Here is a 24938-nt window from a genome sequence, read left to right on the forward strand (position 1 = left end):
ACACTGTATTTTTGTAAGTTTATAGCTTATTCATATACTATTTACACTTTTAATGAAGCGTAACTTAAGTCGTTAAGAACGAAACAAAAAACAGTTGTTATCATAAATATAGCGATCTTTATTTTACAGGTGCTTTTATTTAAAAATCAGAGCAATGTTACAATCAAACCAACCGAGTTTGTTACGAGTCAGAAACATTGACTGACTGCGAAACAAACAAAGATATCATCGGACGTTTCCATCTGCGAGATTTTGTCTCGTTAAAGTGGAAGGATTTGGCAACAAGCTTACGATCAATAAATGTGAACACACAACGGTTCATACTGCAAGAGAAGAAGAACACAACACATTTAATAATATCTCTCATACTGGATGTGATGAACACATTACTTATTAATCATTGGCAAACAATCAAATCAAGAGCATCAATTGCACAATCTTCTCAAAAGTCATCTCGTCTTGTTTTCTGGGTGGCAGCATTGAGCTTATTATTGAGTTTATTACATCGGTGTTTATTTATTTTCACCTCATGTGAATCTCCTGAGAGGAACGTTTAGAAATAAGGAGAATGAGCAGAACAGCATGCAGATGTCCAAACTTTTGTTTAAGGCAATTGTTCAAACTCTGATTGAAACTCGTCACTAATGAGCGAAACCGAAAAACTTCGTGGGAAAATACCGATTCTTGGCATTTCTGAGTTTTAACGTCCGAACATTTCAGACATAGCGAAGTAAAACCGAATGCGGCTCTAAATCAAAGGAAATAAGACATTTCTCGCAGGCACGGCGTGAAACACCACAATTTAGATCGCAACGCTATTTAATCCAGGAGACGATAAACCGATAAACCAAGTGCTTTCGGTCTGTAAACCAGTGAATTACAGCCTGATTATTTCACAAAGATGGAGCTAAAACACACAAAACTAATCGATGTACGTAACCCGTAAACGGGAAAATCATTCTTAGCAGCCACCGAATCATTGATCGCACTCGCTTAACCAATTTAATCATGAGAACGAGTCACTAAAACGATAAATACAGACCCCGACGGCCCCAATGCATCATGGGTATACTGCAGAGCAAGAAACATCATCTTAAAATCATGACCTAAAGAAAAGTGACCTTTCGGAAGTTCGTTTGTTCATTTATTCATTCGTTCGGAACAAACTATTTATTCCCATCCCAGAGCAGGATGAGTTTGTTTCTTCATCAGGTTTGGAGAAATGTAGCATTGCATCAGCGTCTCAGCAATGGATGTGAATGGGTGCCGTCAGAATGAGAGTCCGATATAAACATCCACAGCACTCCAGTCCGTCAGTTAACATCTGGAGAAGACAAAAGATGAAACAAATCCAGCGTTAAGACGTTTATAATCCATAAAAACACTTGTTTCAGTGAAAAAGTGTTCTGGTCTGAATCAGGCGAGAAATCTGCACAGATCAAAACACATCTTCTGTCTTCTCCAGATGTTAACTGAAGGACTGGAGTGCTGTGGATGTTTTTCATGAGTCTCTCATTCTGACGGCACCCATTCACATCCATTGCCGAGACGCTGATGCAATGCTACATTTCTCCAAATCTGATGAATTTGTTCCTGACTATCCTTGTTTTAGTCAGGCTCCTGTGGTTCAGCAGCGTATGAGCGGTCACTCGACGGCACCCACTGGACTCTGAGGCTTGATCCTGAAGACGCAGATGTGCAGGTGGGATGCGATCTCGTTGCAGACGCTCACGCAGTAGCGCACCAGATCGAACAGAGACAGAACCTGAGCAGTGAAACACAGTTAAAGCCTGAATCAGGCGAGTGGAGCGTGAATCTGAGCGGATGAGATCTCACCAGAGCGATCCACAGCACCAGATACTCGTCGATGAAGCTGTTGAAGTACTGATCCAGGAACAGCAGGCCGGGGCCCAGAAACACCACGTCCTGAAGATGCATCTCACTCTTGGTCATGTGAGCCACCTGACGAGACACACACGGCTCAGACGAGACAAACCAAGGCTTTCTTCTTCCGGCGTCTTCTACTCACCACTAGTTTATTAGTGATTTTAGCCGAAACGAAGCCGAAGGCCAGGATGTAGAGACAGGGGTGTTTCTGAAACAGCTGCACGGCTGATTTCTTATAAATCATCACGGCGAGGATGATAACTGAGCCGATGTGCAGGACGGGCGATAACACACTGGTGCCCTGAAACACACACACACACACACACACACACACACAGAGTTGAGAGAGATGGTGTATGCTGTAATCTAGTAAAGCAGAGCGGAGGTCTGTACCGCTATAGTGGACCCGTTCTTCCCCACTCCGCCTGTGAATATGACCCTGAAGTATCCGCTGCAGGAGAACACCACCGCCGCTAACGTGCACAGCGCTGGAACGATCTTCATTTGGATGTTTATCACAGGAATCTGTGGAATGTGAGCGAGATGGAGAAACGGTTGCATTCAAACACATGTAACAACATACTTAATTTATTAATAAATTAAACATGAACATTTTGATTGCGTAATTTACATGATGTATCATTTATAAAGTATTTTTACCATATTAAATATGTAATTTATGTACATTACACATTATGCAATTAATACATTACTATTAAATTATGCAAATTACACTACAAAGTATTACATTATATTAAAGTATTTAAATAAATGCAAATAAACTATACACAAAACTACTTTATGTATGTAAATATTTATATTTATATTGAAATGCACATCATTTGAAAGACAGAATGCATGATGATTATCTGTGATGAACACACTGGTTATTAATAAGTGGATTACCGGAGACTGCCAGAAAGCCGCTCCGCCCGCAGCAGCCAGCAGATACAGCACAATAATGAAGATCTGCACTTCTGTCACATCAATACTGAGCAGAGCAGAGGAGAGATGAGTGTTAGACAACACACACACGCACACGCAAGCACGCACACACACACACACACACACACACGCGCACACACACACGGCCCGAGCCGTTTTCGAGCCACAAAAACAGCTTATACTACTGTTTCAGCTATTAAAAATAGTTTCGTTTTGGAAAGTGATCATATTAAGATTAATTTTTGAAAAACATTTGGGTTTTTTGTTCATTAAATATAAGTTTCTGCTTTTTAAAGTAATGACCAAGCGGCAGACAATAGCTGATCATTTATGTTTGATCACTTTAGTCTTCTCAAATCATCACGACTCGCCTAAAATAAAGTCTATAGATACAGTATACCAAACCAGTTCAGGCATATAACAAAGTTTAAACGTTAAACCTAGATAAATGTGCGCTATATCCAATAGCTTGTGATCACTAGCATGTTTTTCAGTGAATACACCGTAATTTTTGATCATAAGGTAAGAGTAATTAATCATTCGTAACTGTAAAGGGTCTAATTTGATCAATATCAACAAAACGTTGTGCTTTTATGAAATAAAGAGAACAAACATGATGCGCTTTCTTTTGTCTCAATAGGAGCGTTTCACAAAAATGAACCGAAACTCGGTGAATACATGCCTCACAGACATGACAAATATAGAAATATAGAAAACTTTAAGTTAGTACTTAACAAAATAAAACAAATCAAAACTCTTATAATCATAATCCATAAAGATGCGTTTCTTAAAGGCGCGTCTAAAGAGGAGATGAGCAATGGATTGGAAGTGTTGTATACTCACATGCCGAAGCGCAGCGTGCCGGAGACGTAGGTCTGCCAGTGAGCGCAGTAAAACATGAACATACCGGAGAAACAGCAGAAGAACATCCAGTCGGGGTGAGAGCCCAGCTGCACGGAGATACTGGTGCCCAGAACCACAAACACTGACACACACACACACACACACACACACACTGAGATGATCATGACAGCTACACACTGAATGAGAAACAAGCTTCATCCCACAGTTCAGTGTGTGTGCTCCCTGGGAATTGAACCCATGACCTTCTGCACTACTGATGCAACATTCTACCACTTTGTATTACAAATACAAACGAACATTTAAAATGTGCACAGAGTATATAATTCACATTATGCATCATTCATTTTTTTTTAAATTACAAATTGTGCAAATATAACAAGAATAAAAAAAATATTATTCCAAGCAAATGGGAAATAAAATATATGTACATTATGTAGAGCTGTTACATTTTACATATAGATTTTAGTAATATAGTTTTTAAATGAACAAGTTACATTATGCAACGTACAATTAATTATTTAATAAATGTTAAATAAATTCTATTTTAAATGATATAATATTAGCCCAACCCTAATTAATGTGTTTTTTATATTATAATTTATGCACATCATATAGAATTTATACATTATAAATGAATTATACATTTATTTTTTATATACAATTTACATATTATACAGAGAGAGACAGACTTTTTTATTTTTTATTAATACATTATTTTATCATTGAATATATATATAATTTATGGACATACATTATAATTAACAATGTAATTAACTATAAATACACTTACTTATTTTTATGTACATTATATAGAATTTACACAATAAATAAACAATAATAATAATAAACAATTACATTATGTAATTTGCTATTAATATATTCTTTATTATGATTCAATAAATAATTTATTTACATACTTTATGATTTATGTTATGTAATACTGAAAAACATTTAAATGTACGTATATCATTTGCATAAAAATTTTATACATTACAATCAAAATGCAATTTATTTTGACAATTATATTGAAAAAATACATACATTTTACACGTATATGTAGCATTTCATATGTATAATAGGCATTATATTAATATACATTATAATTAAACATAATACCACGCAATAATGCATCCTGCGCGAACAGCACTTAAAAGTGTGCGAGGCTCACCAGTGGAGAGCGAATCACAGCCGTGGTCGAACAGCTCCCCCAGTGGTGAACTGCTGTTAGTGCGCCGCGCTTGTTTCCCATCGATGGCGTCCAGTGACTGATAGATGAACAGCCCCACCGCGCACAGCAGATACGCCCAGAGAGGAGCCTAAACACACGCCGATAAATGAGTTTATCGTACAAATACATGTTTTTATGGCAGTACGAGTGTGTGGCACCTGTTCGGTGGCGGTCGGGCAGTAATACACCAGCACCAGCGTGGTGAAGATGTTCGTCGCTAAACCGACGATGGTGATGAGGTTGGGCGCGATCCAGGGCGGCATCCTGTGCACCAGCCACTCCCAGTAGCGCTGCATGACGGGTTCGAGCAGCGAGCGGCCCGAGCTGTTGTAGCGGTGCTTCTCCAGACGCTTCAGCTGGTGCCGCGACAGAATGGGTGCCGGCAGCTCGAACAGACGCCGCAGGGCCCCAGGGGCCAACCAGCATGAAGAGTCCATGCCCCGCCCCCGCTCGCGAACCACAATCCCGCCCCCCCGCCGCCAGTGAGCCCCCGTCAACCCACTCATCACCCTCAGCCAATCACAGCCCGAGTCCGAGCCTGACTCCGCCCACTCCGCACCCACAGAGCCACAGCAGGATGGCTGGACACCTTCAAACAAGAACAAGTCAATTCATACAGTGGCATGCGAAAGTTTGGGAACCCGTTGCGGAATCTGTGAAAATGAGAATAATTTTAACAAAATAAGAGAGATCATACTAAATGCATGTTATTTTTTATTTAGCACTGTCCTGAGTAAGATATTTTACATAATAGATGTTTGCATATAGTTCACAAGACTAGCTGAGATTATTAAAATAACGCTGTTCAAAAGTTTGTGAACCCTTGGTTCTTAATACTGTGTTTGGTTCCTCAGATGATCCTCGACTGTCTTTCTGTTTTGTGATGGTTGTGCATGAGTCCCTTGTTTGTTCTGAACAGTTAAACTGAGCAGCGTTCTTCAGAAAAATCTTTAAGCTCCTGCAGATTCTTCAGTTTTCCAGCATCTTTGCATATTTGAACCCTTTCCAGCAGTGACTTTATGATTTTGAGATACATCTTATCACACTGAGGACAATTGAGGGACTCAAACACAACTATTAAAAAAGATTCAAACATTCACTGATGCTCCAGAAGGAAACAAGATGCATTAAGAACTGGGGGGTGAAAACTTTTGAACACGGTGAAGATGTCCAAATTTGTCTTATTTTGTTGAAATATTATTTTTTTCTATTTAGTTCTGCCCTTCGTAAGCAACAGAAGATACTTGTATGTTTCCCGGTACACAAATTAAGTACAATTTACCTTGATCTTCAAATTCCATAAGTTTTCAGGAACACATGATAGGTAAAAAATTAATAGCCTGAATGCACTGTAAGTCGCTTTGGATAAAAGCGTCTGCTAAATGCATACATTTAATTTAATTTAACTGTTCAGAACAAACAATGGACTCATGCACAACCATCACAAAACAGAAAGATAGTCGTGGATCATCTGGGGAACCAAACACTGTATTAGGAAACAGGGAACGGGGTTATTTTAATAATTTCAGCATTTTTTTTGTCTTGTGGACTGTATGCAAACATCATTTATGTACAAAATCTTACTCAGTACTAAATAAAAAACAACATGCATTTAGTATGATCTCTCTTATTTTGTTAAAATTATCCAGATTCTACAAGGGGTTCATAAACTTTCGCATGCCACTATAACAGAAAATAAAAAACATACAACGCTTATCATTTTACCTGTTCGCCAATCGCGAGTTAGAAGACGCCTACAGGCCACGCCCCCAAACAAAAGCCCTTCAAGCGCGTCACTTCCTGCTTCCTCACAGCTGCAACAAAACATTATTAAACATTCTTGAGCTTGCTTAACAATTCAGAAATCGCCACATCAAAATAAAGATGCACTTATGAATAACACATCAGAATCCGAATAACAAATCAGATTTCTCTCGTTCACAGTGATTAAATACCATAGTAACACCATGGTATTCTTTGACGTTTCTTGTAAATACGTTGGGGTTATCATTCAGCGAGCTGATACTTTTTAAAAAGATGTTACGCTACTGAAACATTAACATTAATTATGAACATTGATCTAAATATGTTAATTATAACCATTATTATGTAACAGTAAATGATTAATCTGTCAGTTTCGGCGATTATTCTGGGTTTAACGGGTCAGATGACTGGTGAACCGCAGGTGTCGGTCTCCGGTGGGCTCAGGGTTCGAGTCCGGCTCCGGTTCGACCGTTTAACCTCCCAGCCGCGTGACTCACCCTCCAACTGCAGGTGACCCCGGGTTCGGAGAGGATGCGCGGTCTGACCGCACGGCCCGGTGTAATCCTGACGCTTCGGCTCCGGCGTCGACTCCACCGGTCCCGGTCCGGTTAGCGCGAGCTGCTAGCGAGACGCCGCCGGCCACTTCCGGCGCAGCTCACCACGGACGCGTCAGGATTGTCGTAGACGCGAGGAATTGCGCATACATCCGCGGAAGTGATTCAAGAGCGTCGTAGATGCGCTGCGCAGGACGAGCGCTGGAAAAGAATAGTGCAAACAAATAATCTACTTTTGGGAAGACGAATAAAAGAGTATCAATTTAACGCAGTTTTTTTTCCATTTCAATTATGAAAATTATAATATAATTTATGTGTTTTAATATAAACTTACTTTTTAATATTTAATTATGTTTAACTATTTGTTTCGAGATGCATTGTTTTTTAATACTTTTGTAATTACTTTTAATGAATAGATATAATAAAAAAACAAAAAAAAAACATATATATATATATATATATATATATATATATATATATATATATATATATATATATATATTTATATACACACACACACACACTATTTTTATATAAATTAGCATTTCTAATACATTGTAGAGATTATAAAATATCTACGCATTATATTTATCTTTAGAGAAAAGCGAAAATAGAATTGTGTGGAAATCTCTCTCTCTCTCTTTAGGGGTGGAGCGTCTCATTTCGCTTCATTTCTCATGTCTTTCTTCTGGAGTCGTCATCACATCAGTCTGACAAACGCAGAAGTTGTGCATAACGCTTTTTTATCGCTGGATAAAGTCGCGTCTCACACGCGCACGCGTCTCTCCGTTCCGTTCTTCGCCCAGCGCGTCTAAAAACATTTTAAAAAACACTTGGAAAAATCCCCCTTTTTTCTTCTTTGGGAATCGCTTCATGTCTGTTGTCCAAGAGAAAACGTGTCGAGACAGACATCGTCCTTCAAGAGCAAGAGAGAAGCTCTGAGGAACTTCACGTCAAGTTAGTGCAACCTTAATGCGTTTTATTTCGTTTTAATCGTTGAGTTTAGCGTGTTTGGAAGAACGCTCACCGCTGACGTCACGACTGTGGCCCCGCCCCCTCATCGCTCATCCCACAATTATACGTTCTGAACTTCTGTAAGGATATAATTATAAAACATACACGTGTTTCACATTTTCCTTTATTTATCCAAAATACTGTATGTGATAGAAGCTTAAAGAATGCGACAGAAGTTTAAATGTTTATAATTTATGCTAATTTTGTAACTGAATTTTATTGTGTATATATATATATATATATATATATATATATATATATATATATATATATATAATTTTTTTTTTTTTCATGTCATTATGTTAGTTAAATAATTATTGGTTAAGTACTATTGTTCCTGAAACTGAGTTTCCTCTCTTAACTGTCTTCAAAACCACAGATTCTGAACAGACTGTCTGAATAGTTCTGCCAAATGTTTTTTATGGCCACATTTGTTCTTTTCCATAACGTGTCTGACTGACGCAGAGCCACAGACAGCCTGTTTTCTGACTGAACTGCAAATATAGCAGAGTCTGGGTGTGTTAGATGCTGTATAAATGATTGCAAAAGCTCATATTGTAGTATTTTTCTCATTGTGAAGTCATGGTACCATGGTAATACCTTGTGTGAATGTAGTATGGTACAGCGGTGTAACGTGACTCCACTGCACATGTAAATCGTGTTGTGTTTGTAAACTCCTGCAGATCTGCATCCCAACTGGTTCCAGACCGGTAACCATGGCAACCCGAGGCCACGCCTCCAGCTCGTTAATGAGCAACCACACCAAAGAGCGAGTGACCATGGCTAAGGTCACCCTGGAGAACTTCTACAGCAACCTCATAACACAACACGAGGAGAGGGAAATGAGGTAGAAACACAAAGATAAAGACTGTTACTGCTTCACAAAGAGCTCGTTATTCTCCACAGCGGCCCAAAACCTGCTGGAGTCACACTTAGAGTGTGATGTTAAAGATATTAAAAAGTGTTGTGCTCTGTCAGTGGAGCGTAACGTCATTGCTCTGTGGTGAAGCACTCTCTTCCTGTGTTGTTCATTTACTCAGTGTTTATAATGTAATTTCTGTGTCTTGTTATTTGTAACATTCTGTTGACAGACAGCAAAAACTGGAAAAGGTGATGGATGAGGAAGGACTGCCTGATGAAGAGGTAACAAACACACACCAAGAACAGCAACCATAACGATAAAATAACTGAAACGATAATACCGATAACAGTAATCATAACAAAATGTTAATTTTATCTATCATCTTAAGTATAATGATCATAATAACTACAAATGTATTCATTACAATATTTATAACAATAAATAGAATGTTGATTTTAACTATAACGATAACTGTAGTCATAAAGCGAATAGTAACTTTAATGATAACGATAATTATAATCATAACAATATCTATAACAGTGACTATAATTATAATCATATAACAGTAGTTGTAATCATAACAATATCTGTACAGATAATTATAACGCTAACAATTCTAACGGTTACTATAACTGTAATCATAAGTACAACAATAAATGATAATGCTAACTATAATAATAATGAGAACTGTAATCATAAGTATAACAATAAATGCTAATGCTAATTATAATAATAATGATAACTGTAATCATGACAATATCTGTAAAGATAACTATAATGAAATTACGGTTATTAGAACGATAACTGTAATCATAATATCTGTACAGATAATTATAACAATAAGAATTATAATGGTAACTATAACTGTAATCATAAGTACAACAATAAATTATAATGCTAACTATAATAATAATGATAACTGTAATCATAACAATATCTTTACCGATAATTATAACGATAACAATTATAACAGTAACTATAACTGTAATCATAAGTACAACAATAAATGATTATGCTAAATATAATAATAATGATAATTGTAATCATAACAATATCTGTAACGTTAACTATAATGAAAGTGACGATAATTATAACGATAACTGTAATCATAACAATATCTGTACCGATAACTATAACAATAACAATTATAACAGTAACTATAACTGTAATCATAAGTATAACATTAAAAGACAATGCTAACTTTAATAATAATGATAAATGTAATCATAACAATATCTGTAACGATAACTATAATGAAAGTGACGATAATTAGAATGATAACTAAGAACATAACAATATCTGTACCAAAAATTATATTGATAACACTTATAACAGCAAACTATAAATGTAATCATAAGTACAACAATAAATGATAATGCTAACTATAATAACGATAACTATAATGAAATGACGGTAATTAGAACCATAACTGTAATCATAACAATATCTATAACAGTAGCTATAACGAATTATAATCATAACAAAATCTATAATGTTAACTATAATGATAACAGTAGTTGTAAACATAACAATATCTGTACCGATAATTATAACAATAACATTAACTATAACTGTAATCATAAGTATAACGATAAATGATAACGCTAACTATAATAATACCCATAACTGTAATCATAACGATATCTATAACAATAACTTGAATAACATTAACTATAACGATAACTGTAATCATAATGAAAACAGTAAACTAAATGAAAAAAATAACTGTAATCATAACAATATCTGTACCGATAACTATAATTAAATAACAGTAATTATTAGAATAACGGTAATTATAATAATAAATTATAATGATATATAGATATTTATGTATATAATCATAATAATATCTATAACATTAATATAAGATAATATAATAAATATAATATAACTATATTGTACAACTATACATAACTATATGCATGCTTTACGATAACTGTAATCATAACAATATCTCATAACTATAACACTAAGTTATATGGTAACAATGACTGTAGTGATAATGATATCTACAAGCATTCTTTCTTTTTAGTGATTTAGTTATCATACTTAGTTATCGTTCCAGTTATCTTCCTGGTGTGAATTTGCGAATTAATGTATTAAATAATATCGCAATATACGTGAATGTTGGATTCCAGAAGCGCATGCGCCGCTCCCAACACGCTCGTAAGGAGACAGAGTTCCTGCGGCTGAAGAGAACCAGACTGGGTCTGGACGACTTCGAGTCGCTGAAGGTGATTGGACGAGGAGCGTTTGGGGAGGTGATTATGATAATGAGCGCTGATGACACACTGATGGATCTCTGTGTGTGTGTCATGGAGTATACACATGTATTTCTGCTGTCTGCAGGTGCGTCTGGTTCAGAAGAAAGACACAGGACATGTTTACGCCATGAAGATTCTTCGCAAAGCTGACATGCTGCAGAAAGAGCAGGTTAGAATGAACATGCTAATGGGAAATAATGATAATGCTAATGGGAAGAAATATGAACAAACGTAAGTATGTTAAATAATGAATTTTATTGTTTATGTAATTTTATTTTGTGATTTTTGTGCCATTTTATTTTATTAAATTGTTAGCTGTTATTTTATTTTAAAATTTTTGTTAAAAATATTAACTTTTTAATTTTATTTTATGCATTTTTTGTTGTTTAATGTCATTGTATCATTTTTGTTTTATTTTTTGTTATAAAAATAAATTTTGTTTTGTAATTTTACGTCATTTTTCATTTTATGTAATTTTTGCCATTTTATGTCATTTGGGTTATTTTGTAATTTCTGTTTTATTTTACCATTTTATTTGATTTTATCACATTTTATTTAATTTAATATTGTTATTGTAAGTTGTAATTTTTATTTTATTTTATTTATTTTTTTTTATTTGTGTCATTTTAATTTTTTATTTATTACATTTGTTGTTACTTTATACTTTTTTTTTTTATTAATGTTTCATTTACTTTGTATATTGTCATTTTATTTATTTTTATTTTATTTTCTGCTTCAGGTGGGTCATATCCGAGCGGAGCGGGACATCTTGGTTCAGGCAGACAGTCTGTGGGTGGTGAAAATGTTCTACAGTTTTCAGGACAAACTCAATCTTTACTTACTCATGGAGTTCCTGCCCGGAGGTGAGAGTGTGTGATCAACTTCTTCATTTTGTACTAACCAGTAGATTTCAGATGTGTCTTCATGTTCACTTTACTTCATTTTGTTTTGAAACATTTCTTCAGAACCAGTTAACAAGAACAATTTGAGTTGATTCTTTTCAATGAATCAGTGAGTCAAGGATCCAAATCCCTCCTTCACATGAAACGTCAAAGTCTGATCGATCTCTTGTGTTCTCCAGGAGACATGATGACGCTTCTGATGAAGAAGGACACGCTGACGGAGGAGGAGACGCAGTTTTACATAGCTGAGACGGTTCTGGCCATCGACTTCATCCATCAGCTGGGCTTCATTCACCGAGACATCAAACCAGACAACCTGCTGCTGGACTCCAAGGTCAAACACCCTGACAGGAACAGGAAGTGACTCAATAACACACTTCCTGTGCCCTCTTCTGCTTTCACAGCACTTCTCTATCAGTGAGGCGTCTGATTGGCTGAGAGCTGTGTGTATGTTTGTGTTTCAGGGTCACGTCAAGCTGTCTGATTTCGGCTTGTGTACGGGACTCAAAAAGGCACATCGGACCGAGTTTTACCGCAACCTGAAGCACAGCCAATCAAACGACCTCAGTGAGTGAACAAAGCTTCAGGCTAATCGGAATTCTCTTTTCGAAATGATCCGATGTACAGAATTTCTGTGTCGGACTTCTGAACAGTGCTTACTCCCATAGATTTCCATTCAGGGGGTAAAAACTTTTACACAACAACTATAGAGCAAAGCCTATTGATAACATACTAAAACATGCTAGCAGTGCGTTAGCAGACATGTTAAATCAAGCAAGAAACATGGTAGTAAAGTGCTAATTCATGTAATGATAATGATAAGGACATTCTGATTCATACTAAACAAGTGTTAAAACATGTTAAACATGAAAGAAACATGTTAGCCATGTGTTAAATCTGCCTAGCATACTGTTAAAACATGATAACGACATGCTAGACATGTTAGCACATGCCAATTCAGGCTAGCATAGTGTTAAAGCATGCTAGCAACATGTTAGACATGCTAAAGATAAGCATATTGCTAGCAGCATGATATTTCATGCTAGTAACATGTTAAACACATTAGAAACATGTTAACAACATGTTGATGTGTCAAACATTTTAAAGACATGCTAGCACATTATTGTTTGCATAATGTTAAAACATATTAGCAACATGTTTAACTTGTTTACGACGTGGAAATTCAAGCTAGCATGTGCTTAAACATGTTAGCAATATACTAATTCTTGTTGGCATATTGTTAAAACATGCTAGCACCATGTTAAAAATGGTAGAAATAGGTTAACAAGATGCTAATTCACTTTAGCCCTGTGGTAAAACATGTTGGAAACCTGTTAACAACATGCTAATTCCTGCTATCATTATGATAAACATGTTAGAAACATGTTACCAACATGCTACATGTTAACAATGTGGTAAAATGTTAGAAAACCTTTTAACCTAATGTTAGCTCATACTAGCAACATTAAACATTGTAGAAATTTGTTAGCAACATGCTAATTCTTGTTAACACTGTGGTAAAACATGTTGGAAACCTGTTAACAACCTGATAAACATGTTAGAAACAAGCAACATTCTTTATGCTAGCCATGAGGTAAAATGTTAGAAAACCTGTCAACAACATGCTAACTCATACTAACAACGTTAAACATGGTAGAAACATGTTAACAACATGCTACATGTTAGCCATTATGTAAAGTGTTAGAAATCCTGTTAACATCATGCTAATTCATGCTAGCATAGTGTTAAGCAAGGTAGAAATATGTTAGAAAAATGCTAATTCACGTTAGCTATATGTTAAAACATGTTGGAACTCTGTTTACACATGTTAATTCCTGCTATCAATATGATAAACATGTTGGAAACATGTTACCAACATGCTACATGCTAGCTATTTGGTAAAATGTTAGAAAACCTGTTAACAACATGCTAGCATATTGTTAAAATGTGCTAATTCATGCTAGCAACATGCTTAAAGGGGGTAACAATGTGCGGAATCATGTTAGTTATTGACTTTCTATGAGTAAAACCTTCAAACTTTAAGTTTAAATGTTCAGACCTGGCTTTGTCAAGCCAATAGAGTTTACTAGTTAATATTCATGTTTATATTTTAATTTTCAGTTTAAGTAATTTACACGAGTTTCTTGTAGCGTTTCAGCACATGAACTCCAAGAGGAAGGCCGAGACGTGGAAGAGAAACCGGAGGCAGCTGGTCAGTGTTAGCGATGGCTTCATTAGCCCGTTCAATCCGAACAGGAAGTGATGCGTTATGTTGCTCCGCCTCTTTCAGGCCTTCTCCACGGTGGGAACGCCGGACTACATCGCACCAGAGGTCTTCATGCAGACCGGATACAACAAGCTCTGCGATTGGTGGAGTCTGGGCGTCATCATGTACGAGATGCTGATTGGTAAGAAGAGAAATTTATCAATTCTCGTTCAGAATCAATTTAAAATATCATATAAAAAAGTCAGTATTTCAGTGTTAAAAAAACTGAAATGATTCCAAACTCTCAATCAGCCAATCAGAAAAGAGTCAGAGACAGGCGTCGTTGTGATTGGCTCTGCAGGTTAGCAGAAGCTAGGTTGGTAACATTGGCTAACATTAGCTAGCTAATTAGCATTAGCTGCTGTGTGACGTTGTAGAATGTAATATTTGATATCTTCCATTGCATTTGTTATTTGTAGTGCGCCAGCCACCCAGTAGCAATAAGATTTGTGTATTTGAAAGAACTACTTTTAATGTCTCCGCTTTCAAAATCAGTTTAACAGCGAAACACAAATGATGTGTCTTACAATAATGTTTATTAAGCTCTTTAGTGACCAGATCGCTGTATTTATGTGAAACAATTCATTAAAAAACGTTTTCTTTTTATGAAAATTCCAAATATGTGAAAATGTATTCTCGTAATATTTTGACTTTATTCTCGTAATCTTAGAATCTTTTTTCAACGTGGCACTAAAACTTAAAATTAGCTCAAAAAGGTGTGTGTGTGTCCCTGTGTGTGTGTGTGTGTGTGTGTGTGTACTGATATGTCTCTCTCTCTCTCTCTCTCTCTCTCTCTGTGTGTGTGTGTGTGTGTGTACTGATATGTCTCTCTCTCTGTGTGTGTGTGTGTGTACTGATATGTCTCTCTCTCTCTCTCTGTGTGTGTGTGTGTGTGTGTACTGATATGTCTCTCTCTCTCTGTGTGTGTGTGTGTGTACTGATATGTCTCTCTCTCTGTGTGTGTGTGTGTGTGTGTGTACTGATATGTTTCTCTCTCTCTCTCTCTCTCTCTGTGTGTGTGTGTGTGTACTGATGTGTCTCTCTCTCTCTCTGTGTGTGTGTGTACTGATGTGTCTCTCTCTCTGTGTGTGTGTGTGTGTGTGTGTGTAGGCTACCCTCCGTTCTGCTCGGAGACTCCTCAGGAGACGTATAAGAAGGTGATGAGCTGGAGGGAGACGCTGGTGTTTCCTCCCGAGGTGCCGATCTCGGAGCGAGCGAAGGCTCTGATCCTGCGCTTCTGCTGTGAGGCGGATCATCGCATCGGAGCGGCCGGCGTCGACGACATCAAGAGGAACGGCTTCTTCGAGGGCGTGGACTACGACCACATCAGGTCTGAGCGCGCGCGTGTGTGTGTGTGTGTGTGATCTGATCTGACGGAGACTCTGCTCTCGTTCACAGAGAGAGACCCGCTGCGATCCCCATCGAGATCAAGAGCATCGACGACACGTCCAACTTTGACGAGTTCCCCGAGTCCGACATCCTGCAGCCGTCCAGTGAGACACCAGCACCACAGACTGACTCACACTACACCACTGTTACACGGTCGAGGGTTTTTAACATGCCAAGAGGGACATCACAGCAAGGAAAACTTGCCATTTCTTCAAAAATCTAAGAAAATTGTATAAAGAAAAAATAAATTAATAATTAAATGTAATATTTCAAGGTAAATTACATCAAGAAAAAATAATTAATAATTAAAATTAATGTTTCAAAGTAATTTACATCAAGAAATTTTTTTATTGATAATTAAATGTAATATTTCAAAGTAAATTACTTCAAGAATTTTTTTTAATTAATAATACAATTGAATGTTTCAAAGTAAATTACATTGAGAAAGAAAATTTTTATTTTATCCTTTTAATGTTATTTTAAAAACTGAGTTTGAGAAAAAAACAACAAATGGTTTATTATATTAAATTAATAAAATATTCAATTATATCAAGAAGAAAAAAATGTCATTGTTAAAGTACATTAACACTTCACAATAAATTACATTAAAAATAACAAATTAAATAATTAATAAATTACATTTATTCTTCAAACTAAATTACAACCAAAAAGGAAAATGTAATCAATTATTAAATTAAATTAATTAAATTATATTATATTAATGCTTGTATTAGGTAATGTAGTAATATTTAAATTAAATTAATTCTTCAAAATAAATAACACCAGGAAGAAAAAAAGTTGTGAGTGCTTCAAAATAAATGACACCAATAAGGAACATTTTTAATTTTAAATGTGTATATATATATAAGGAAGAAACTGAACTGGAAACATTGTATCTTTAAAAAAAATGTTATTGTTTCATAAATGCTTTTTAAAAGCTTGTCAGTTGTTAGTTTGAATGTTTAATAGACTGACAGGTCATAGTTCACAGAGAGCTCTTGTTTCCTGAGATATATACCCAGAGGTGTCTGACCTGTGTTTGGTGTTTTGTGGAGGTCCAGCGGTGGCCAGCAGTCATCATCACCCCGAGTCAGACCTGAAGAACAAGGACTGGGTCTTCATCAACTACACCTACAAGCGCTTCGAGGGTCTGACGGCCAGAGGAGCCATCCCTGCCTACATGAAGAGCGCCAAGAGATGACAACAGATCAGTTCTTATGCTTCTGACACACACCAGAAGACGCACACTTCTCTAGAAGTGATAGAAGAGGTTTAGCTTTACATGTAGAAACACATTGTGCCTTATGTCCGTTTGGGCTAGAAAGCCTCACTTGTCCCCCTCAGCGCAGACAATCATGTTTATTTTAGATTAGAATGACAAACTGTGGGAGCATGGTGTGTTTTAGCATGTGAATGTGTGTTTGCAGCTTTCTGGCATCGGTACGATCAGTGATTTATTTAGGGTACGATCGGTCACTTCGTGTAAACACCACGGGTTACACACCGTTCAGTTCAATTGTAGTTTTTCTCATTTAGCATGCAGTGCATCATGGATATTTTTGTATTGATATTTAACCGTGAGCTGTTTTGGTAATGTGTGTTTATATCCTTGGCATCTGTGCTTTTAACTTTTATAAATATATGCAATAAAGATGATGCATGCTTTTTAATTAGCTTCTTTAATTTTAACAAGGATACAAAAACTAGTTATTAAAGTCCGTCAGTATACTAGTCAAAAAAAAAAAAAAAAAAAAAAAAAAATATATATATATATATATATATATATATATATATATATATATATATATATATGTTTTTAGGAAAAGAAAAACGGTAAATGATATTATTCTGATTTCTGAAGATCATGTGACACTGAAGACTGGAGGAATGATGCTGAAAATACAGCGGAGCATCACAGAAATACATTACACTTTAACACAGATTCACACAAAAAACAGCTGTTTTTTATTTTTTTATTTTATAAATTAAATCTATGTGAGCAGAAGAAAAATACACGCACACAAATCTAAATTATTCCAAACTTTTGCGGATGCTTTTATTCAAAACTTCTTTACAAATTATAAAAAAAAAAACACAAAATAATCCTTAAAAAGAGGGTTATAAGTGTTATATTTACACTGTTTTACGCTATCAACTTCATACTCCTTGACACTAGATGGCGCCAACAGACAATCCTCACTAAAATTAAGTATGATATGATAATCACTTTAAGCCCTTAAAAAGTGATTCATTCAGTTTTTTAATAAGAAAATATTGTTTATCCAAAGTCTGGTGCAGTGCAGTAATAGCAAAAACTTGCTCAAGAACACAGTAGTGAAAAGATCTCACTGAAACAGAACCAATATGAGTCAATATGTGGGTATGAATATGAAATGAGTGGCTGAATATTAATGAGCGGATAATGATATCGTCATGATAATGAATGAGTTCAGTGATTGTCCAGTGTTCCAGCTCCAGCAGTTTAATCCATCAGTCATTGGTCGAGACCGGGAGGGGCGGGGCCGTTCAGCCGATCTAACGCGTCGACCTGCGGGGTGGGCGTGGCTCCGGCCCGTGTAAGCCCCTCCCCCATGATGGCGTCGAGCCGAGGTCTGGGACCGTTTGGGACGCACTGGAAGTCCACGTGTCTGCTCTTCCCTTCGTCTTTCTCCCAGAACAGATGGACCTGGACGCCGCTTCACCTCCTCCTTACAGGTGGGGTATCCTGAGACCCACAACAGAGTCAGGTTGGGCTCTGGAATTAATGCATCGTATATTTTGTCAGTTCTAACGATGCTTAACGGTGGAATTTGTGGTGGAAAACTATTGTATTACCCATAATGCATTGCAGTTTCCAGCGCTTAGAGAGTCGGGGCAGAAAATTGCTTCAAAAAAGCTTTTAAGCTCCGCCCAATCTTCTGAAACCCAAATATATATATTTATGTGCATATTTTACATTAAACCTGAAATATATTGTTTTTCTAGATGTAATCAACAACTTTAAATGAATAGTTTAATATTTCCGATTAATCCGATTATAATGTTTGCAATGCTTAATGTGAATGTATTTCTTTTCCCTCATTAGGTTCACAGCCTTGTGGCTTTGTTTTTATCCAGTTTCCAGACATTTTTGTTCCCCAAATAAATGTTTGTAATGTAGTTGTTCTCTTCGTAGATGTTTGGTTTGGTTCATGGTGTGTAAAAGCTTAACAAGGACTTCTAAAGAATTTCAAAATGGAAAAAGTAGGCGGGACTAATGCATGTTTTGTGGTGTGTTTGAGCCTATCGTAGCTCTCAGGGTTCGAGTCTGTGTGAGTGTGTGTTTACCCTCGATCCCGATGTGAATGTTTTTCAGCAGAGCATTCATAACTTGACGTCCTACTATTTCCACCAAAATTTGTGAATAGACACAAATTACTTTGAAGGTCACATGACCATAACAAAATGACATGTAATAAGTCTACAGCTGCATCCCAAATGACGCACTATACACTCATATACTATGTACTTATGCACTATGTACTCAACCATGTAGTGCATGAATTATAAAAGGCTATTCTGTCATTCCTAATCGGAGTCTGATAGCCCCGCCCCCTTCGCTAGGTAATTAAAGCTGTCACAGTTGAGTGCATAAAATAACACTTAATTTTTCCGGTAATTTAAATGCATCATCTGGGTATTTAAAGTGCACTTTTTCTTTTTGGAATTTTCAGTGTGTCGTAGAATAGTTAATAAGTACGTGATTTGGGATGCGTCTTAAATTTCCCATATTCATACTGAATACAACATACGCTTGTTAAAGGCTGGGAAGGAGGTTTCAAACCAAATGTACCTAATAAACCATTTCGGACCATTGCGTTAATAAAAGTGTGCTCACTTTGTGAGTTTTCGTCTCCCATCGAGAGGATGACTTTGCGTTAAGTTTGCATAGAATCTGTGAAATGGATGGAATTTGTGATCATACGTACCAGTATTCACCTTTAGCGTTTGAGTTTGTTTCTTCATCAGGTTTGTAGAAATGTAGCATTGCATCAATGTCTCCTCAATGGATGTGAATGGGTGCCATTAGAATGAGAGTCTGATAAAAACATCCACAGCACTCCAGTCCATCATTGAACATCTGGAGAAGACAAAAGATGAAACACATCCAGCATTAAGATGATTTATTTGTGCAGATTTCTCTCCTGATTCAGACCAGAACACTTTTTCACTGGAGGAAGTGTTATTATGGATTATAGACTCTATGTGTTTGAGTTAAAATCATCTTAATGCTGGATTTGGGTTCAGATTAACCCCACAGAGACTCCCCGACAAACACAGTTATGCAGCGCAAATCTGACTTATTTAAATATTAGTTCTTAATTAAACCGCAAGTTAATAGAGTAATAGCATCCTCCTTATGAAAATTAACCATGATTGTATTGAATTCCACTTGTATAACCACAGTTTTACTACAAATACTAAACTATGGTTATATACACTACCATTCAGAAGTTTTATACAGGAGTAAAAAATACAGAAAAATCAGTAATATTCTGAAATATTATTATGATGTAAAATAACGTTTTTTTCTATTTTAATTTACATTAACATCTAATGTATTTCTGTGATGCTCCGCTGTATTTTCAGCATCATTCCTCCAGTCTTCAGTGTCACATGATCTTCAGAAACCATATAAATATACTGATTTATTATCAGAGCTGAAACTGAACAAAACCAGAAGAATGTATATATATATATATATCAAGCTGTTTTTATATCTGTGACCTCTGTGAAGGCTTGAATGAGGAACTTATTCTATTGGACCGTTCTGTCTGGATGCACTGATGCATGATGGGAAACTGAGTTCACTTCTGCTGGAAGTTGACAGATACCGTCACGTACCACAATACATTATGTAATAACCAGTTGAAAAACGTCTGAAATATGTTACAAATGCCAAGTTGGTTTTAAAGCTGCTGCTTTATTATATATTTATTAGGGGTGTAACGGTTCACAAAATTCACGGTTCGGTTCGATACGATACACTGATGTCACGGTTCGGTTCGGTTCGGTTCGATACGTTTTAGATACAGCAAAATGTAAAAACATCTCAACTTTTCAGAATGCCGCAAGCGCACCGCGGGTCATGTGACAAGAACCAACCAATCAGCTTCTTCCTTTCCCGTAACAACGTTGAGAGCTCAGCCAAGATGAAGGAACAGCTGATCATAGTTGTATATGGATTGCAATTTTGAAATAAATTTAGTAGCAGAGCTACTGCAAGCGATTTTTAGAGCTGCAAATCCATTTATCCTTCGCTGAAATTTCCGCGTCTCATGGAGAGAGCACGTCATTGTTGCTTAGCAAAGACAGACGCCTCATGAGCGCTTCTGCCCGAGCGCTTTGGAAAGGAGGAGAAAGACGTGCTTAGCGTTTTCCACGCGTTTTTAGGAGCACCAGACCTGTTGGTTATTGGGGGATCTTCTCATTTCTAGTCTGTTAAACGCATTGGCTATTTTGCAACGAGCCTTCAGCGCGTACTGAGTGAGCGAGCGCCTGCTGAGTAGCCTAACATAAACATATAAGATGGTGTTTTTTTCTTCTTCGGGAGTGTCAGGGGCGTTGCCTGTTACGTTGTTTGGGTTATTGGGCTACCTTGTTGAACGCATATCATTATATTTCTATCTCTCTCTTTTTTTTTTTTTTTTCCAAATATAATTAATTACTCCAACGAACCGTTCGGTATACATAATGCGTACCGCGTACCGAACCGAAAGCGTCGTACCGAACGGTTCAATACGAATACGCGTATCGTTACACCCCTAATATTTATCTAATTTATACATTTGATTTATGTTTATTTGAGTTGTTAAAAAGGATCGATAAGTTATGGCAAAATATTTTTCAGTGCTAACCAATTGCAACAGTTTGGGGACTCAACCACAAATGATAAAAAAAAAAATGGGTTGAAATAATTGTACAACCAATATGATTAAACTTACATATTTAAAGGGAACATCGCTTAAAAAAACACAGAAACAAGATGACAAACAACAATGTATGTCTCAGTAAAAACAGACCCATTCCCAGTATAATTTAAGATTTATTTGAATAAAAAAAAAAAGTGTAAAAAAAAATCACAGTTCACATGAGGATTCAAGAACAAAATCAGGGTTGTGTTGATTTCTTCTACACTACATCAGTCTTGTGCCATATTCAGCTCATTACTTGTCTGTAATTGTTTGCGCATTTCCTGGATAGCGAAGTTGTGGTTTTGCATCATTGAAACATGCTGTTATCTGAGAATCTCTCAGGGTTTGAGTCTCGTTTTTCAGTAGCGGGATAAAGTCGTTTGAACCAGGTTTTCTGTACGTCTTTAACTCCCAACAGACTCCTCAGAAGACGATTCGGAAATGGAAAACGGTGACACTTCTCGGTTCTCCTCCGCCGTGCCCGCGTTCTCCACCAGATCCTGCAGGTACCTGATGTAGCGTATGGCCGCGCGCAGCGTCTCAACTTTGCTCAGCCGTTTGTCGGCCGTCCCGTTGGGCAGGTGCTCGCGTAGTTTGGCGTATCCCTGGTTCACACATCTCACGCGCTGGCGTTCCCGCTCGTTGCGTTTCTGGATGAAGGCGGGCTCGAACGGACATTCGTAGACGCCGAAGCTCCCGTGTAACGACGGTAGGTACGAGAGCAGCGATGCACTGCTACAGAAGGATCTATCGTAGACTCGCTGATCAACGCGGCTCGGGTATAACAACAGAGGCAACGGGCGATCCACATGCGTGTAATTCCCTCCGTAACCACCAGAGGGCGCACAACACCTGCTGCTCCTGGACAAATGACAAGGAGATTCCTGGAGGGACGTGTCCATGTTTAGACGAGGTTCCGTTTCTTTCGTTCGTAGACAAGGAAGTGTCTCTAAAACTGGCGGATTAACGTGTGTTTCCTGAGGTGACGAAGCATCCTCCTCTTCCTCGTGTAAATCCCAGACGCTCAGAAAACGCTCTTTGAAAGCCCTGTGAAGGATTTCGAGAGAGACGGACAGGAGTTTAGACTAAAACACATCAAACACACTCTAGATTAACATAATAACCCTTGAGTCTGAGGTTCAAATACGTGGGATAAACCTGGAACGGACGCTCCTTGCAATTAACACGGATTTGACATGAAAGACTGAGGAAAAGACCCAAAACATAGTTTGTGGATGCGAATGCCTGTTACATTTAACTTAGTTATAATCAACATGTTATCCAAATAATAATGCATTGGATTTATTTACAGATATCTGAAGTTAAAAGAGGTTTGATACATCAGTGTGTCAGTAATCCGTCTCTAATTCACCACACTGTGTACAACACAAGAGTTACAGGAGGACAGCAGAATGTGCTCTACTACTGAGAGAAGGAAGCAGGTCTATTATAGAAATAGAGATATAAACGACTGATCTAATCCCTCAATGTGTTTTCAGTTTAAAGACATCTCTGTGCTTGTCAATATTGGAGCTTAAGGCATTAAATAATGTCTTCTCTGTCTCTCAGTGAAATCCCCTCAACTGTGAAATGGTTCAAATTGGACATTAAAGAGAAACCAATGGAAGCAGTGGAGAAATTCTGAATGAAAACATGATGAAGACGACACAGAAAAACAACCCTGGTGCTCTTCTTGTGTAAATCATTAACAAATTTACTGATGCAGCTTTGGCAGAAAACATTAAAACTAAGATACTCAGTAATTCTGAATGTAAAGCACTGGTTAAAACATAATATTCTTTATTATTCAGACATTAATCAATTTTAAATAATGCAAATATTAATATTTAAAGGTAACAACTTAATTATTTTAAAATTATTGTAAAAAATATAGGCAGTTAAATGTTAAATTGAGATTTAGACTTTTATATATACATAAATTGAATACAAGCACAAAAACATATCTATACATGTATACATATATTTTTAATGTATAATATAAATGTTTAGTTTTGCAGTGCACACACACATTTATCCATATAATACGAAAAATAAACTATTTTTACATATTTTATATATAGTTTTGTTATTTTCTATTATTATATTTGCTTAATTTAAATCAAAGTTTAATGCACTATTAAAGTAGTTTAGATATTTAGATACAGAAGTAAAACTTCTTGTTTTGCACGAACATCTGTTAAATGTTTCACACAGATTAATTCTTAAAAGACGGCTGAAGTGATTTGTTACTGTTAAAGTTTAAACCTGATCAGCATAAACTAGTTTTAAAGCAGCTGGACATGTCTTACCTGAGAGGAAGAGGAGCCGCTTCTGTCTGTGGATCTGCACACACACACACACACACATACACCTGAGTGATGTTACAGGTGAGCTCTCAGCGCTGTAGAGAGCCTGTGTCCCGCCCCTCGGTGTGTGTGTGTGTGTGTCTGGCACGAACATTTCAAAGGCAGGATGAGCCTCAGGAAGTCAGGCAGAGATGGATTTTTGTTTTGTGTTGGAGTCTGAAATTACAGCGGGGTGCAGAAAGCTGCAAACGGTTGTTTACTGATCTCAGATCTGTCATCCAGACGCTGAAACACACACACACACACACTCATCCTGGATGAAGACTGGAGCTTCACCTCACAGTACGCTCAGATTTAAAGATGATGATGATGATGAAGAGGGTTTCATATCCTCCGTGTCTTTAGATGTGAAGCGCTCTGTGTGTGATCGCGCTCTGAAGATATCAGATTAGCAGCCGCGCAAAACATTCATCTGACATAACAGTTTAATCACATGCTTTCATATCTATCTATCTGTCTGTCTGTCTGTCTGTCTATCTATCTATCTATCTATCTATCTATCTATCTATCTATCTATCTATCTGTCTGTCTGTCTGTCTATCTATCTATCTATCTATCTGTCTGTCTGTCTGTCTGTCTGTCTGTCTATTATTTGACATACAATTTTAATTACATGCTTTCATATCTATCTGTCTTTCTCTCTCTGTCTGTCCATTCCTCTCTGTCTTTTTATCTATCC

General features: G+C 36.9%; 3 protein-coding genes across 5 annotated transcripts; 1 reads left to right on the forward strand and 2 right to left on the reverse strand.

Annotated features, from left to right (window-relative positions):
- Nucleotides 1–94: 94 nt before the first annotated feature.
- Nucleotides 95–7495, reverse strand: LOC127943017 (choline/ethanolaminephosphotransferase 1). Its single transcript, XM_052539103.1, has 10 exons — nt 7186–7495; nt 6650–6738; nt 5083–5513; nt 4865–5012; nt 3676–3817; nt 2794–2878; nt 2281–2412; nt 2030–2188; nt 1837–1962; nt 95–1765 (listed from the first exon to the last, which is right to left on the reverse strand). Exons 3-10 carry the CDS (start codon nt 5428–5430, stop codon nt 1646–1648), a joined length of 1260 nt encoding a protein of 419 aa, XP_052395063.1. The 5' UTR covers nt 5431–5513; nt 6650–6738; nt 7186–7495; the 3' UTR covers nt 95–1645.
- Nucleotides 7496–7886: 391 nt separating this feature from the next.
- LOC127943018 (serine/threonine-protein kinase 38) lies at nt 7887–17609 on the forward strand. 3 transcript variants are annotated; one of them, XM_052539105.1, is made up of 13 exons: nt 7887–8199; nt 8940–9103; nt 9348–9399; nt 11257–11379; nt 11468–11551; nt 12122–12245; nt 12464–12618; nt 12749–12851; nt 14435–14496; nt 14575–14692; nt 15661–15880; nt 15949–16043; nt 16995–17609. In XM_052539105.1, the coding sequence occupies exons 2-13, from the start codon at nt 8973–8975 to the stop codon at nt 17138–17140; spliced, it is 1413 nt and encodes a 470-aa protein (XP_052395065.1). In that variant the 5' UTR covers nt 7887–8199; nt 8940–8972; the 3' UTR covers nt 17141–17609. The 3 variants fall into 3 exon arrangements, with proteins under 3 accessions (XP_052395065.1, XP_052395064.1, XP_052395066.1); XM_052539104.1 differs by having other exon boundaries at nt 7928–8336; XM_052539106.1 differs by having other exon boundaries at nt 7928–8336; nt 17001–17609.
- Nucleotides 17610–22134: 4525 nt separating this feature from the next.
- LOC127942425 (achaete-scute homolog 5) lies at nt 22135–22795 on the reverse strand. Its single transcript, XM_052538124.1, has one exon. The coding sequence runs from the start codon at nt 22793–22795 to the stop codon at nt 22298–22300; it is 498 nt and encodes a 165-aa protein (XP_052394084.1). The 3' UTR covers nt 22135–22297.
- Nucleotides 22796–24938: the final 2143 nt, after the last annotated feature.

Source organism: Carassius gibelio, chromosome A22 (assembly GCF_023724105.1).
Source record: "Carassius gibelio isolate Cgi1373 ecotype wild population from Czech Republic chromosome A22, carGib1.2-hapl.c, whole genome shotgun sequence".
Taxonomy (NCBI): domain Eukaryota; kingdom Metazoa; phylum Chordata; class Actinopteri; order Cypriniformes; family Cyprinidae; genus Carassius; species Carassius gibelio.